The sequence below is a fragment of the Nyctereutes procyonoides genome, unplaced genomic scaffold (genome assembly GCF_905146905.1).
Source record: "Nyctereutes procyonoides isolate TBG_1078 unplaced genomic scaffold, NYPRO_anot_genome, whole genome shotgun sequence".
Lineage (NCBI taxonomy): Eukaryota > Metazoa > Chordata > Mammalia > Carnivora > Canidae > Nyctereutes > Nyctereutes procyonoides.
The window spans coordinates 25,622,038-25,637,731 of NW_026575024.1; the positions used below are offsets into that span (position 1 = coordinate 25,622,038).

General features: G+C 50.6%; 1 protein-coding gene across 1 annotated transcript; it reads right to left on the minus strand.

The window, feature by feature from the left end:
• Positions 1 to 1,854: 1,854 nt before the first annotated feature.
• BPIFB6 (BPI fold containing family B member 6) lies at positions 1,855 to 14,113 on the minus strand. Its single transcript, XM_055342813.1, has 15 exons — positions 14,014 to 14,113; positions 12,605 to 12,704; positions 11,384 to 11,488; positions 10,764 to 10,913; positions 10,552 to 10,615; positions 10,042 to 10,102; positions 9,166 to 9,257; positions 8,205 to 8,381; positions 7,076 to 7,129; positions 6,527 to 6,700; positions 5,674 to 5,741; positions 4,179 to 4,224; positions 3,218 to 3,281; positions 2,527 to 2,603; positions 1,855 to 1,887 (listed from the first exon to the last, which is right to left on the minus strand). Exons 1-15 carry the CDS (start codon positions 14,111 to 14,113, stop codon positions 1,855 to 1,857), a joined length of 1,365 nt encoding a protein of 454 aa, XP_055198788.1.
• Between the last annotated feature and the right edge of the window lie 1,581 nt (positions 14,114 to 15,694).

Genomic DNA, 15,694 nt, shown 5'->3' on the forward strand with positions numbered 1-15,694 from the left:
CCAGGCTGGGCCCAGGGCAAACCTGCCAGGGCCCCACAGGCTCTGGGAGTGCTGGCTTCCCGACCAGACCTCTGGCTACACCATACTACCCACAGACATGGAGCCCCACCTTCACAGACCCACCCAGACCCCCCACATACAAAGACTCGCTCCCCGGGAGACTAGGACACTCTAACAGACACACGGCTACCAACCCAGTGATTTCCAGGGCTGGAGCGCCAGTTGATCACCCCTTATGTACATTTTTTTTTTCAAAGTTATGGGTTGGTTTTTTTTTTTTTACATTCTAGCAAATGACACTGATTTTTAGGGTCCATGTAGAATAGACTTATTTTAAAATGTATTATTCATTTTATTATGTATAAGCATACATTTACTTTTATTTCTTATTTCTTTATTTTTAATTGAAATATACTTGACATATAACCTTGTGGAAATTGAAAGTGTACAACATTTGCTTTTAAAAGGAGTCAATTTAGAGAACAAATAGCGGTGCCAATCTTAGAAGCGTGATTGCTTCTAAGGGAAGATATGACAAATACTGGGAGCTGGTCCTCACACAAGAATGTCTGTGAGATGTGGAAATGCCCCTGGCACAGGCTCCATATACAGAAACACACACACACACACACACACACACACGGGTGAACACCAGAGATCTTTTCACACACGAACCTCTATGACTGGACCCTCCCGTCTGTCCTGATCCATTGGCTGCTTATTCAATGTTTATACATTGACAGGTGCTCACAGACACATGAGCTTGCACTTGGTCATTCACAATTAGCACCCTCTCTCCAACTTCGACCACATACACTTGTTCACATTTCTCTCAGCCTCAAAAACTCATCAAGACTAACATTTATTAAAAAAAAAAAGACTAACATTTATTGAGCACTTACTGTGTGCCAGGCACTGCGCTAATGAGCACTTTTTATCATTTGATTTATTAAAACCCTAGGAAGGGTTTTAATAGAAGTCGGTACTGTCACAGAAGTCGGTACTGTCATCATTCCCGTTTTACAGGTGAGAAAACAGAGAAGCGAAGGGACTTGCCCAGGGCACATAGTAGTGAGGAGGTAAAGCCAGGATTTGAATCCCTGCGGACTGGCCCAAGAACCCAAATTCCAATGCCAGCCCTGTCCCCTAACTTGCCAGGTAGCCTTGGGCCAGATGTTCTACTTCTCTGAGCCTCAGTCTCCTCATCCATGAAATGGGTACAGTCCTCACATTTCCTCAAGTGTTGTGAGGACTGGACTGGCTGACTCAGGAGAGTTCCAGGAAACACACTGGGCTTCTGCAGGCTCCCTGTGTACAGGCCATCCTAAACACAAGATGTGGGGCAAGCAGCTGAGATGGGCTGAGAGGAGCTCCGCTGCTTGCTAGCTGTGTGACCTGGTGAAGGGAGTTAGCCCTGCGCCTCTACTTCCTCATCTGTAAAGTGGGAACGGTCATGGTTGCATGAGTGATTCAGTGGACGAAATGAGATGGTACAAGTAAAGCCCAGAGCATGGCATTCAGCAAGCACTTCATATATGCCCATGCCTGCCCCCCAGGCTGTGACCAGCATCCTTCAGACCCCAAGCTGGTCTGATACCTCAAAATTCACTGAAGGGCAAGTTTGAAGCAGATGTCAGTTTACTACAAATAAAGAGATCGAACCATCAGATGTTCATGAAGATCTTTCTCCTGTTTATTGCCAAGGCCCAGCCCAGGCCTGTCCTGCTCACTCCTTATCAAAGGAGGAGGCCACTGGCCGTAGAGGGCCGGGCCCACAGGCTCCAGATGGGGCTCCTCCAGAGGGTGCAGCTGGGTGGTGGTGCGTGGGCAGCTGGCAGACAAATCCTGCCCTTGTCAGTTCAGCTTCAACTTCAGGACCAGAGCATTCTGGAAGGAAACAAAGGGCCAGGTGGGGTGAGGGACTATGGGCAGGGGCTACCCTCCACACAGGAAGTGATGGCTCAGGTCAGTGGCCGGGAAATGGAAGCCAGGGTGGTGTGTAGGAGCAGAGGATAAACTAGATAGACCTGTGTGTGGCCCTTCATGTCTCTAATGTCAGTTTTCTCGACAGTCAGGTAGGGACAGCATCCCTACCTCCCAGAGTGGAGAGATCAAACGAGAAAAATGTACATTTAACACCCCCAGCACAATACGTGGCATAGTACGTAAAGCTAATATTCATTACACACTTACCGTATGACTTTAGGTAAATTATCTCAATAGCTCTCTGAGGTGGATACACCCATATTAACATCCCTATTTTAAGCAACAGATAAAGGTCATGTTATTTGCCCTGGGTGCCAGAAAAGGAAAGTAGCCGAATTCAGGTTTCCCTCTGGGGAGCCCCTGGCCAAAGGAAGCCCAGGTTCTGAGGGGCAGAGTCTTGCTCAAGGGAGTGGCAGGATCGTACTGATGGCCCCTGCCCTTCTCAAGGCTCCTCCCTCTAGGCTGTGAGAGGCAGGCTCTCGCTCAGCACTCATTGGCCAAAAGCACTGACTGACTCCTTTCCTTGGCTCCTTTCCTCACCTCCACTAGGTCCAGCTCTGCCAGGTTGTAATCCATGTCCAGAAAGTCCGGAAGTGGGAACCCGACTTGGAGCACATCTGAGAAGCACAGAGTCATTTTAGGTGGCTGCTCTGCAGTTGACTGATTACTCCTTTAAGCCACTCCTTGGCCACCCAGAACAGAGCAGCGGGGAAAGAGCACAGGGATTCATTCATGACATCTGCCAGGCGCCCAGGCATAGAGAACAGGAGCCTGATCTCCACGTATTCACATTCCAGGTCTGGACCAAGATCTGACTCATGGTATGGAGTCAAGAGCCCAGGATTCTGGACGCGTGGGTGGCTCAGTGGTTGAGCAGCTGCCTTCGGCTCAGGTTGTGATCCTGGGGTCCTGGGATCGAGTCCCACATTGAGCTCCCCTCGAGGAGCCTGCTTCTCCCTCTGCCTGTGTCTCTGCCTCTCTGTGTTTGTCTCTCATGAATAAATAAATAAAAGGGAAAAAAAAGCCAAGTGTCCCAAACTGTGGGAGGGGCCTTTGGCCCCAAGCAGGTGACATTGAGACAACATCAAAGACCCAGCAATGACCACCCACTCCCTCTTCGCCTCCTGTATCTGGGATCAATGAAGGGGCTTTGAGACCACCCAGGTGGCATCCCCTCCTGTTTGCAGCGCTTCTTGCCACCAACAAAATCAAAGCCTGTTTGAGCCCTCACCGTTGACGACTGGGACGTACGCTTCCCGGAGATAGTCAGTAATGAAGTCAGTCAGTTTCTTCTCCTGGGGGTAAGAGGGAAGGCGAGCATACCCACATCCCATTGTTCAATTCAATTCAACAGATTCTTGCAGCCCTCACTTCAGCTGGGTCTGGAGACCACAGGAATGAATATAGAGACATCAGATGTCCACCTAGCATCAAAACTGCACTGGACCCTGTCTGACTGTAGGCTGATGACCTACATCTCCACTTAGTCCCTATTGAGTGACATATGGGCCTTGGGTCATGGTGCAGGCACGGAGGAATTTGGGACACAGTGGGTGACCTATGGACCCCATTTTGCTCCTACAGAAAACTCAGCAGTTTCAATCAGTCATTCATTCACTACTTCTCTGTACCTCAGTTTTCCCATCCGTGAAAGTGGAATATAATAGTACCTATGCAGAAGGATTCAGCAAGTTTGCATAAGCACAGCGGAAGTGCCCAGGAAGTGCTATTATTGTTATTATTATTCTCGGTGCCTACTGGTCAGGCTCTGTCTTAGGTCCTGAGGCTACAGAGACTAATAAAAATGATAGCTGGGCCAACCAAGCCAGTCCAGGCTGCTACTATGCATGACAGTGTTATTAAAATCAATCCAGGAAAAATAAATAAAATAAAATAAAATAAAATAAAATAAATAAAATAAAATAAAATAAAATAAAATAAAATAAAATAAAATAAAATAAAATAAAATAAATCCAGGGAGATGTCCAGAGTCTATCCAGAGAAGAAGATGAACTTAGAGAGGCTAAATGACTTTCCCAGAGTGACACAGCAAATCAGCTGCCCCAAGTCCTACAGTGAGCTGCTTTATTCACTTGACCTCCTTTTCAGGGCTCACACCTGCAGTGGCAGGTAAGAATAGGCACAGTCATGCCCTCAAACCAGACCAGAAAAGAAGCACTTGAGATACTTACATTGAAAGCACCAATCGATGAGGACTTCCGCGATAGGCTCAGTAATCTGCATGAGGTTGTGGGGGGACAAAGAGTGGGCAGGACAGTCAAAGCCACACTCATGGCCCTGGATAAAGGGGATCTCAAACACCTACAACCCCTCCCTGGTGCAGAAGTTCCAGTACGGCCTTCAGACCAGGTGCTCATAAACCCCTGCTTGGATGCTTCCTATGACAGACACTCATCACCTTTCATCACAGCCCATTTTGTTTCCTACAGCTCAAAACATTTCCTTTTCTCATTGTTCCTGACTCTTCCCTCTGAGACCCCCAGCCATATCTGTGCTGTTGGCCAAGGCCAGGTATGCAGAGGTTTGCTGCCCAACGAGTCAGCCTCATATCCTTGCAGGACACAGGATTAGGACTTTTCATGTAACTACCCCCCTCCCCTGCGCAGCCTCCAGTAAGCACTAATACATGATGGTATCACAACAGGCAATGTGATGGTCATCTGGCAACTTTATCGTCTCAAATTCTGTTCTCTATACCAGTAGCAGATCTCCCCATTTCCACTCTCATGCCAAGACATGCAGAGCCCCAGACCTGGCCAATCAGAGCATTCCATCTCTGGAGTCAGTGATTAGTTTAGGGATCATGTGATCCCTGCTAAACCAATGAGAAGAGCCTTCATAACAGTGAGAACTATTGGACAAGAGGCCTCTCTTGGTGTTGGGGTCCCTTTGCCACCACCTGGCAAGAGAATTTAGCCAACAAACTGGACAGCAAAGACCAAGGGAGGAGGGATATCCTGAGGACTTTGTGCACCTAAGATCCAGTCATGTCTGAAATTAAGATATACCCCTAGAGTTTTCAGTTATGTGAGCCCAAAGATTCCCTTTTGGGGAATTCCGAGTTAAGTTGGAATTGTCTCTTGTGCTAAAAGAATCCTAAACTGAGACAAGTCAGCTCAAAGATTAAGACAAATATAAAAAGTAATGAGTAACTGGATGTGAAAGCATGATGTTGAAGTAGGATAATGAATATAATATATGGAGCCAGTGCCTCACATATAGACAGCTCTATAAATGCTAGCTGTTATTAGTAGAAGGACAGGCTTCCTGGAGGAGGTGGCATTTGAGGGGGGTGCTTAGTGGCAGGTGGCATTTGGATGACACAGGCAAAAGTCTATCAGTGGAAGAGGAGATAGGGACCCATGATCAATGATCAGACTCACTGTGCAAGAGCCTCGTGGAAGAGGGGGAGTAGAGATGGGAGAGTTTGATAAGGGCCTTGAGTGCCAGGCTAAGATTTGAGAAAAGATCATGCAGATGAGGGGGAGCTATTGGGGATTCTAGAAAAGGCATATGGCCAGAGCAGCCTGGCAGTGTGGACCATGCTGGATGAACCCGAATGGTTCTGGAACCGGTGCCAGGAAGAACCTAGAGCAGAAAACCAAGTGCTGTTGGTGATGCCCATGCAGGGGAACAGGCGCACCAGGATGGGCAGCAGACTCCTACCTGTCCAGAGAGGTGACCATCTGCAGCCGGTTCTCATGAACTGAGTACTGGATTTTCAGGTTGAAGTGCTGGCAGGAGGTGGATGGGGCAAGAGCAGAAAGAAGGCAGTGGGATAAGGGCTGGTAAAACCAGGGGCTCTACCACCTTCCCAGCACCACGCCATGGCAAACCAGTAGTCCTCCTCTCTGCCCAGCCCACCTTCAAGAACGGAGTCCAGTAGTCTCCTCGTGCCCCCAGCCCAGGCTCCCCATCTTCTCTGTACCTGCCCCAGGACAGGAATCTCAAAAATATCTGGCACATTACTGGTCCTTGTGCACACCATGTTACTGCTCCAGGCTTTGTACATCCTGTGATCTCTACCTGGAGTGTCTTCCATTAGCAGCCTCCCCAGCATCAACCCTTTCCCTGGCCAGCTCCTGTTCAACCTTCAAAACATAGCTCAGGCAACTCCTGCTCTGGGAAGTCCTCTGTGATTTCCTCATCTAGATTTGGGATCTTTCTAGGTTCCCATATTGCCCTGGGTGAACTCTTCTCAGTCTTTGTAGATGCTAATGAATGTTGGAGGGAGGAAAGGGGGAAGAGAAGGGAGAAAGAAGAAGAAAGGGAGGGAGAGAGGAGAGAGAAAGAAAGGATTCAACTATTGACTCTCAGTTTGTTGATCTTTCTAGCCATTCAAAGGTTAGGTGGCAGAGCCAAGGATCAGACATCAGGTGACAGCTCCCAGGATCAGGATCACATAATTGGGATTAATTAAGGATCTTTTAATCCATTACTTGGCTATCAACGAAAATCCTACATTCCAGCTTTGAATATCCAGAAGGTGGGGCCTAAATGGGAAACAGATTCTACTCACAGTTTCCAGGAGAAAGAGGGATACAGAGGCCTTGCCCCGCCGCCGAGCAGCAAACATCTCCAGGGTGCCATGGAGGTGCAGATGACTGTTGCCTGTCTTCATGGTGACCTTGGGGGGCTTGTTTATCCTGATCTGAGTCATCAACGGCTTTGGCTTGGGATAGGCTTTAGCTACCTACAGAAACCAGGACACTCCTCAAGGCCCACCCTCAGACGAGGGGTGTCTGTTGAAACCAGGAGTCCATCATGAAATAGGTGATTGCTACCTTGGACACAGGAAACATGACCTGCAAGGGCTGGGATGTGTCTATCAGGAAATAAAAGAGGCAAAACAAGCAGTCTGGCTCTTATCAAACATAGAAAGTACAACTCACAAAAGCTGAACTGTTTCTATGCTGAACCCAAAGAGTACTTTATGGAGAAGTCAGGATGATTTCACACCAGACAAGGGAAATGTGGCCTTGAAAAGCTGCCTTTCAAATCCCTTGTGCCTTCAACAGGAGAATAGGGCAGGGGAAGTGTGGTGATCATAGGGAGTCAGGGCACTCACTTTAGGGATGAAGGCAGCCAGTGTCTTTGTGGTTTGTGGGGGCAGCTGACCAATCTGTAAAATAAAAGCAAGATTAGGATTTCTGAAGCCTTCCCCCACCCATTCTAACAGACACCTCCTCTGACTCTATAAGGTAAGCACTCTGAGGTTCTCTCCATCATCATATTATCACTCTGTGATTAAGTAGATAAGAACTCCTGGGTAGACCAGACTGTGGCTTACACATCCCAATGTCCATGGCTCTTAGGACAAAGTCAGATGCTGAGGAAATGTTGGATGAAAAAGTGGCAGACAGATGGGAGAATGGATGAATGTAATGTATGAGAGGAGTATGGGCAGATGGATTTGGGAGTGGATAGATGAATGGAGAAATGGATCAACAAATGAGTGCTAAGTGGATGTATGAATGGTTGGATGAGCACTTATGTAGGAGAACAAGTAATAGATGGGCAGGTGGACAGATGGGTGGAGGTATCAAAGGAATGATGGATGGGAAGATGAGTGGGTAAAAAGATGTGGAATGGTCTGATAAATGGATGGGAAAGTGTATAAAGAATGGATTGATAGGTGGAAGGATGGATCAGAAAGTACATGGATGGATGGTGGGTGCATGAATGAGAGGATGAATGGATGGATCAGTGATGATAGATGGAAGGATGGATGAATGAATAGAGGAGTAGGAGGAAGGATAATGGAGAGTTGGCTGGGTAGATGAGTAGGTAGTTAAGGACAGATGTACAGACTTACTTATTCAGTAGAATCAGATCCTGTTCTAGATGTGGATGATATTAAGGGTGGATGGATGCTAGCTGGAAGGATAGAGTCTAGGGCATGAATACATGATAGCAAGATGAATGGATGAGTGACTGATGACTGGATAAAAAGAAGATGGATTGATGGCCAGTGCATGAGAGTTGTAGGCTGATGGATAAATATCTGCTTGCATGGACAGTTGGATGGATGAATGAGTAGATGGTGGTTACATGGACAGAGAGATGGTGGGTGTTGGAGCAACCTGATGATAGAAACCCAAATAAGTCCTGGATCTCCGAGTCTTGCCTGCCAGAACCCCAGGATAATTCTCAGAACAGATCCACCAGTCAGGGACTTTAATTACAGGGCAGCTCACCTTCGTATCCTGGACATAAACATCCAAAGACTTCTGCAGAAGGGCCAGCTCTGTGGTGAGGAAGGTGGCCGAAAGCAGCAGCTGTGAGGAACCTTCAGCATAGTCCTCGGGGAACTCAAAGACCTCCCCATCATCAGCAACCTGGATGGTGTTACCCTCTTGCTGCTGCACCACAGGCTGTGGGAGGGAGCAGGGAAAGAGATGCTCAGCCTTGGCTGTGAAGGACTGTGGCTTGGGGCAAGACTGTCCTCCAAATTAAGCGGCACTCAAACCAGCCCCCAGGTCAGCAAGTCACTAGATGGTAGAGCCAAGAGCAGACTATCCTCTCAGTGTACAGAGGGGTAACTGAAGCCCATGAGGATAAGAGAATCAGTTACTATGCCATGGATCGTTGCTCATGGGATTGTTTAAGTAACCCCAGTTAATCTGACTGTTGAGTTAGAGTGCTCATTACAAAGAGGTGTTTTCTGTTTATTCTCAGAAGGAGGTAAATGGCAAACAACGTGGGGGAAGACCAACCACACTGGAGGAAGACTTCACAGGAAGATGGTATTGTGGGAATTTTCTGCCCATTCCTGGAAGAGGCATCTCACCTGGAGTTCTGGAGACCTGGCTGAGGACCCAACTCTGCAGCCAACTCACAGTGAGACCCTAGCCAAGTCCTGCCTCCCCTGGGCCCCAGTGTTCCCATCTGTACAACTGGTGACCGCTCATTGGGAGAAGCACACCTTAGAGAAGGTGTGAGTGTGGGGTCAGAGGTCCTGGAAGTCAGCTCAGAACTCAGGATTCATGTTGAGAGCAGACAGAGGGAGAAGGCTTTGGTGTCAGGGAACACTCTCATGGTGGGCCCGGTCTGCCAGGGCCTGAAGGACCTCCCCCCCTCCACACCACAGTCCAGCCACTTCCTTGGCAGAAGCAGGCTGGTGAGACCCAGTTCCCCAGTGGCCCCCCTGGCACTTACGCTGAAGTCCACTTGGATGTAGCTGGCCGTGGTGGTCGGTATGGACATCAGGACATATTTGACACTGCCCATCTGACCCACGGGCATGGGGGCTGTTCAAGAGGAGGTTCTACTCAAAGAGGTGGCCACTTGGGGACAGGTCCTAGACACTGCCACCAACCATCTGACACATGAGCTGGCTGGGGTTCCAGGAACCCTGGCCCTCTGTGTGACCCAAGGCAAGCTGCTCAGCATCTCTGGGCCTCAACAATTTCATCTGTAGAATGGAGGCAATAGTGCCTGGCCTGCGAATCCCACTCCCCCGAACTGCTCTGCAGGCACAGAGCTTGAGAGTTTCCTAAGGGGCGTTGCAGCTCAGTCCCCACAATAGACTGGTGTGATCAGGATTCCCGGCTCTGTTTGACAGATGCGCAGACTGAGGCTCAGAGGAGTAAAATGTCCCAGTCCACACTGCTGAGCTCATGAGCCAGTTTTCTTCTTTCCCAGCCATTGGGCTTTCCTGTCACCCCACTAGGGAACACTCTAAACCTCGAGATAACAGAGGCGGTAGATCCCTTTGGCAAAGAAAAGAGTCAGGTGTCATCACTATAGGATTACTATTCAGGGTGGAAGGTCTGTGGGTGAGCCCATCATGGCTGCTGTCCTTGGAGTCTGGATGATCATGGATAGAAGATTGGGTAGAGGACTAAGACAAAAACCCCAGTCCCTCAGGCTTCCCATCTGGAAAGTCAGGGGATAGACAGACACTGTGACCTTAGACCTCCTCAGTCCCAAGGCTGGGCCTGGAGCAGGTGCTTGAATGGGGACCGGGGGCTTCAAAACTCAGCCATCCTGATGTTCTCCATGTGGGAGCGAGGCACGGCTAGTGCTACTCACCATTCAGGTTGGCCCACTTCTTGTTCACATACACCAGGACCGCGTCAATGGCTGGACACATCTGGAAGCAGAGAAGGTGCTGGGCTGAGGGGGCCCCTGGTGGAGGGTCTCACTCCTCACAGCTGAATGATACTCCATGGGGAGACCCAAGAGCCCTGGAGGGACAAGGACTAGAGAGGAACCGAGCCCACGAGTCACACAGAGAGTCAGGGGCAGAGCCCAGAGATCCTGACCACAGCCTGTAAAATCAGCGGGGACTCGTGTTCCCCAGCAAATGGTAATCAAGGCAGGTGGACAAGCTGTGGTGTGCAGGCCACTATGTCCTCCTTCGGTGCTCATGGCAGACATCACTAGATGATCAAGGCACTTTCTCCTCCCGAGCCAGCCACAGCCTCAGAATCCTCCGCTATGGCCAGTCAGTGAGGGTCACACCCACAAGAAGACATGCTTGCCAACCCCGGGGCTGAGCACCCCCATGGACGTGGGTAGAGGCTTGCTCTGGGCACTCACCATGCTGGGAAGAACCTTGTGTAGGGTGCTATCCAGGAACTTGTTGACTACTTTAGGCAGCATGCTGGACACGGAAGATGGGGACAGGGCACAGATGGCAGGCAGTTAGGCTCAGGACACATGGGGACGTGACTAAGGAAGTACAGTGGCTCAGGAAGTGGGCTGCTGGGCAGGGGTGGCTCCCACCCCACCCCCAACCCAGAGCCCCTCACTTGCTAGGCAGGTTGGTCTTCACGCTGACCAGGATGATCTCACAGCCCTCGCTCTTAAACATGGGGAGGCCCGTTTCCTCATCCTGCAGAAGCCGGTTGGTGGCTGTGATGTTCAGAACCACGATGATCTCCATGTTCCCACCCATGAAGCTGGAAAGGAGGGCAAGCAAGCATCATGGACACCTTTGCCACTGTGGCCACTATCCCTACCTCCTCTTTGCTCTGGGTCTCAGCAGCTCTGGGAAGGGGAAAGGGTGAGGCACCACCCCCACAGGCAGAGAAGAGGATGGGAGCTGCCCAAGGGCACCAAAACAGTCTTTCTTGTTCCCTCTTGCTTTGGTGAACTCCTACACGTCCTTTAAAACCCTATTCAGCTCTCATTATCTCCCCAAAGCCTTTTCTGATTCCCCACACACTGCTAGTGCTTCCTCTGTCCTACGTGAATCACCAGTCTGTGATCGTCTGTGCTCAGGTCTGGTTCCCACCAAATGGAGGAACCAAATATGGACTGTCTCAGAACACAGCACCCAGCTGGTTCACAGTAGGTACTCAATGAGTGTGCGCATAAGAGTAAGACAAGGTCATCCTCCCCCCCCCCTCCCCTCCTCTGCCATACTCACCTCTTGCCAGTGATGGTCATGCCCGTGGACACACACTGGAAGATGCCCACCCCAGGGATGAAGTTCAATGTGATGACAGGCAGCTGCACATCCTTCACTTTCACACTGGGAAGGGATAGAGATCCACAGCAGTGAGAACCACATTGTTGAGACCCAGGCCCTTAACCCATTTCTCCACCACCTTGTTGGGAACTCTTGGGCAAATTTCCCATCCCATGTCACAGGGATAAGCCTGCCTTGTGGCGCCGCTGTGAAACACAAAGGCTGGACACGAACCAGCTTGTACACAGAAATACTTGTCAGAAATACATGTGTGAGTCGGGACACTTGGCTGTGTGACCTTGGGCTTCGCCCTTCCCCTCTATGGGCCTCAGTTTCCCCATTGCCAAATGGGGAGATTTGCTTAGATCAGGGTTTGTCAACAGTACCACTGTTGACATCTTGGACAGAATAATTCTTTGTCGTAGGGGCTATCCTGTGTCTTGCAGGATGCTTAGCAGCATCCCTGACCTCTACCCATGAGAGGCACGAGATTCACCTCCACCCACCCACTCCAGCAAGCTGTGATAACCGAAAATGTTTCCAGACATTGCTGAGTGTCCCTTGGAGGCAAAGTCACCCCTGGTTGAGAACCACCAGTTGAGATCCAAAATAACAAAAATATGGCACATCTAAATCCCACCCCCCCCAAAAATAAATCCCACCCCATCCCCATTCCTGAGCTCTCAGCAGACATTATTAATAGGCCACAGTCTATATCTATGTCTGTTCAATGCAGAGTGCTCAGAGCCCACCCTCCCCTGCATGTCATTCCAGGCAGCCTCTACCAATCAATCCCATTGGGAACTTGCAATGGAACCAATTTGCCTCATCATTAGGTGGTGGTTGATACCTTTCTGGCTCTGTCATTTGAGAACGTTTCATTCAGTTTCACATGCATTCAGTGAGCCCCTGCGGCACGCAGGGAGTTGGAGTTTGACTTCTCAACCTCACTTCCTCTTCCCAATGACCCTGCCCATAAGAGGCAGGAATTGTCTCCAGTGGATGACTGAGGTCCAGGCAGGAGCAGTGACCTACCCGAGGTCACACAGCAAGCCAATAGCAAAGCAAGGAAGAGACCCCAGGCCCTGCCCCCAACCCTGCCCCAGCTCTCCCTCCTGCCATCTTAGGTCCTGGGTACAGCATTCGCCCTGCCACCCCCGAAGCCCCTCTCCTGCTCACTTGGTGATGCCCTTGATGGGTTTCATCCCCGGCTGCTTCTTGCCTGCCTCAGCTGCCATCTTTTCCAGGATGTGGCTCTCATCCATGGCGCTCTGCACCTCTGGAAGGGGGGCAGTGCCCAGAGAGATAATTAGCTGGGCTCCCTATGGCTTTCCTGTCCTGGGCCAACCTTTCTGGCATCCCAGGCACAGGCCTCTCACATGTGGCAGTACTCTGTGCCCATAGTCATTGCGCACCGCACCCCCCGCCCCGCCCCAGGCTGGGTGAGCCGGAGACCCAGAGATGAGACATGTCCAGCTCCTGCCTTCCTCCAGCCTCATGAGGGAGACAGTCACCAGCAATAACAGTAACAAGTGACAAGAACCATAATACAGAGACAGCTGGAGGAGCCACAGGAGAGCTTCGGGCCAGGAAGAGAAGAGCTAGGGAAGGCTTCTAGGAGGAGGTGCCATTCCAGTTGGTCCTTGAAGGAGGGATAGGAATTTTCACCAGGAAGCAAAGACATAAAGAAGGCTACTCCAGGCAGAGGGCACAAAAAATGCAAAAGTGGAGAAGTGGGAAGAAGGCGGCATGGTGAGTCAAGAGTGAGAAATTCAGCATGGCTGGAGGGCAGGAGGGACAAGACAGAGACTGGAGCAGTCTGCAGGGGGCGTTTCCTGGGGCACTGAAACCCAAGCTGGAGTGTCGACTTTATCCTGTGGCCAAGCCACTCTCAGGGCTGTACAACTAGGGAACTCATCTGAGAGCTTATTGAAGATGCAGATTCTGCTGGTTGCCGGGGCCTGGAGGCCCCAACCCCGAGTGGCACCGTGCCAGAGACACCTGCACAACCATATAGGCTGATTCCCAGAGAGGCCAAATACCAGGCTGGAGTCAGCCCTTGGCACTTGCCTGTGACCTCGTGTCCCTTGCAGTCATCGAGCTAGGTGGTGGCAAAGAACTTTTACTCAAGTCCCTCCAGGAGATTTTAATCTCACATTTCATTTGATCTGCCCAGGCAAGGACGAATCACCCTATTTGACATTTCTTTACATTTTACATTTACAGAAGAGCCAACAGTAACACAGAGCAATAACATCTTGCCTGAGGTCACACAGCACATTGTTAGCAGAGCTGGGATTTGGCTCCTGTCTGTCTCCCCCACAGCCCATTTATGGCCACCAGGCCCACTGTCAGGGCCAGGAGAGACTCCAGGGAAGCAGGATTTCCAGCTCTGTCTCCAGCTTGTAGAGGGACCTTGGACAAGACACCCCAATTTCTCTGGGCCTCGGGTTCCTCCTCTGTAAAATTGGAGGAATAGTATCATTTCTGCTAACTTTGAGGATCATGGGATGCTCAAGGCCATGCGAACAGGAGTGGGCACCACATGCTACCTGCCCCCAACCCCACACCCGGGCCCACCAACTCACCGTGGTTCATGACGTCCATGCCCAGCCGCAGCAATGCCCCGGGGTCAGCTCGGGTGTGGGTCAGCAGGCCACAGAGTGCCAGAAACAGGATCCACAGCATGGCTCCACCTGTGCTGTGGGGCCAGAATTGGGTGCAGTGCCTCCTAGACCCTGGTTGCCCTGGGGATCTCCCATGCTCCAGAGGAGAACAGGCCTCCTGTTCTCTTGGGGATCCAGGAGCCTCTGACCCCCAGCCAGTTCAGCAAACCTCACTACTGACTTCCAGAGGGGTCAAAGAATGTCCAGATTAACCACAGGGCCTCCGGGGCACCCCAGGAAGGTCGCTTCCAGGTCTAAGCCTCAGTTTCCCCATCTGTAAACATGATGCATTCTGACCAGCCTCCATTATGGGGTTGGTGGGATGTTCAGCTGCAGTTTTTCCTAAGTTCCAGTGCAGCTCCGTGCCAGACAATGCTGGGGCTGCGCAGGGGACTGGGAACTCCCACGACAGTATGGGAATGGGGGAGACCTCTGCTTCCCCCATGCTGACACTACAGCCAAGGGTATCCACCCCTTTGTTCGCTCAGTCTCATTTCCAGAAATGTCAGCTCACAGCTCCTGAAGGCCCCTTGAGATTGCCACACCAGAAGGGAAACTGAAGCACACCCCCAAGGTCTCATAGGCAGTGAGTAGAAAGCAGAATAAGGACCTCCCCGGGCCCTTCAAGTATCCAGAAAAACCTCACCCCATCCCTGGACTCCAGAAATCCATCTCTCCTACTTACCAAGACCTGAAATTCTCCCAAGCAGAGGCCAGGTGTTTATTGCAGGTTTGAGCTGTGGCTGAAAAGAATTAAGGAGGGACCACAGGGCCTGCCCTGGCCAGTGTCACCCAGAGAAGGGGACTTCCAGCTGGGCTCCTGCTAACAGCAGGCCTGGCTACTGAGGGCTCTATGGACCCACAGAGATGGGTACCTACTGGGGCCGCGTCCCTGGCCAGAGCCCATACCTGCATTCATTCATTCACCTCACACTTATTAAGTACCTACTATGTGCCCAGCAGACCGGGCCACAAAGTACACATGGCAGAGATAGTCCTGCTCCTCCTAAATCTTAGAGAGGCAATAGAGTGGGATAAAGTGTGTGTGTGTGTGTGTGTGTGTGTGTGTGTGTGTGCATGTGCGTGAGCACCTGCATGCTCACCTAGGGCATGTCAGGTGGGGTGGTCTGACATTTAAGGCTGAGACCTGAAGGATGAGAAGAGGGAGACCACTGAGGCCTACAATCCATATTTGCTAAATGAAAACGGGATCTCTTTCTCTCTCATCCCATTCAATTTTTAAAGATCTGTCTGGGGTTAAACACAATCAGTCTTAGTGTTTTCTCAAACCCTATGAACACACACATTCATGCACCATGGGCATGTGTGGGGTTCATGCATGCCCAAGGCCAGACCTCTTTGAAAATGTCCAGAGGTCCTGTGAAGAAGTTCAGTGTCAGGGTGACAGAGCTGGAAGGGGCTTGGTAAGGTCTCCTCCAGCCCCAGCCCTATCTTCCAGCCCCAAAACAGCATCACCTCAGTCTCTCCAGTCCCAGGCCAGAACTATTGCCAGCTGTTAAGGCTACTCCTGCACAGTTTTTGTTTGTTTGTTTGTTTGTTTTTTGTTTTGTTTTGTTTTTGTTTTGCCCTTTTAGTATACTAA

Excerpts from the sequence above, each read along its gene's own strand:
- BPIFB6 (XM_055342813.1), bottom strand. The coding sequence starts at position 14,113 with ATGCTGTGGATCCTGTTTCTGGCACTCTGTGGCCTGCTGACCCACACC. Across the intron at positions 10,616-10,763 it reads AAGACCAACCTGCCTAGCAA|CATGCTGCCTAAAGTAGTCA; the intron begins GTGAGGGGCTCT and ends TTCCGTGTCCAG. Across the intron at positions 2,604-3,217 it reads GTACGTCCCAGTCGTCAACG|ATGTGCTCCAAGTCGGGTTC; the intron begins GTGAGGGCTCAA and ends TGTGCTTCTCAG.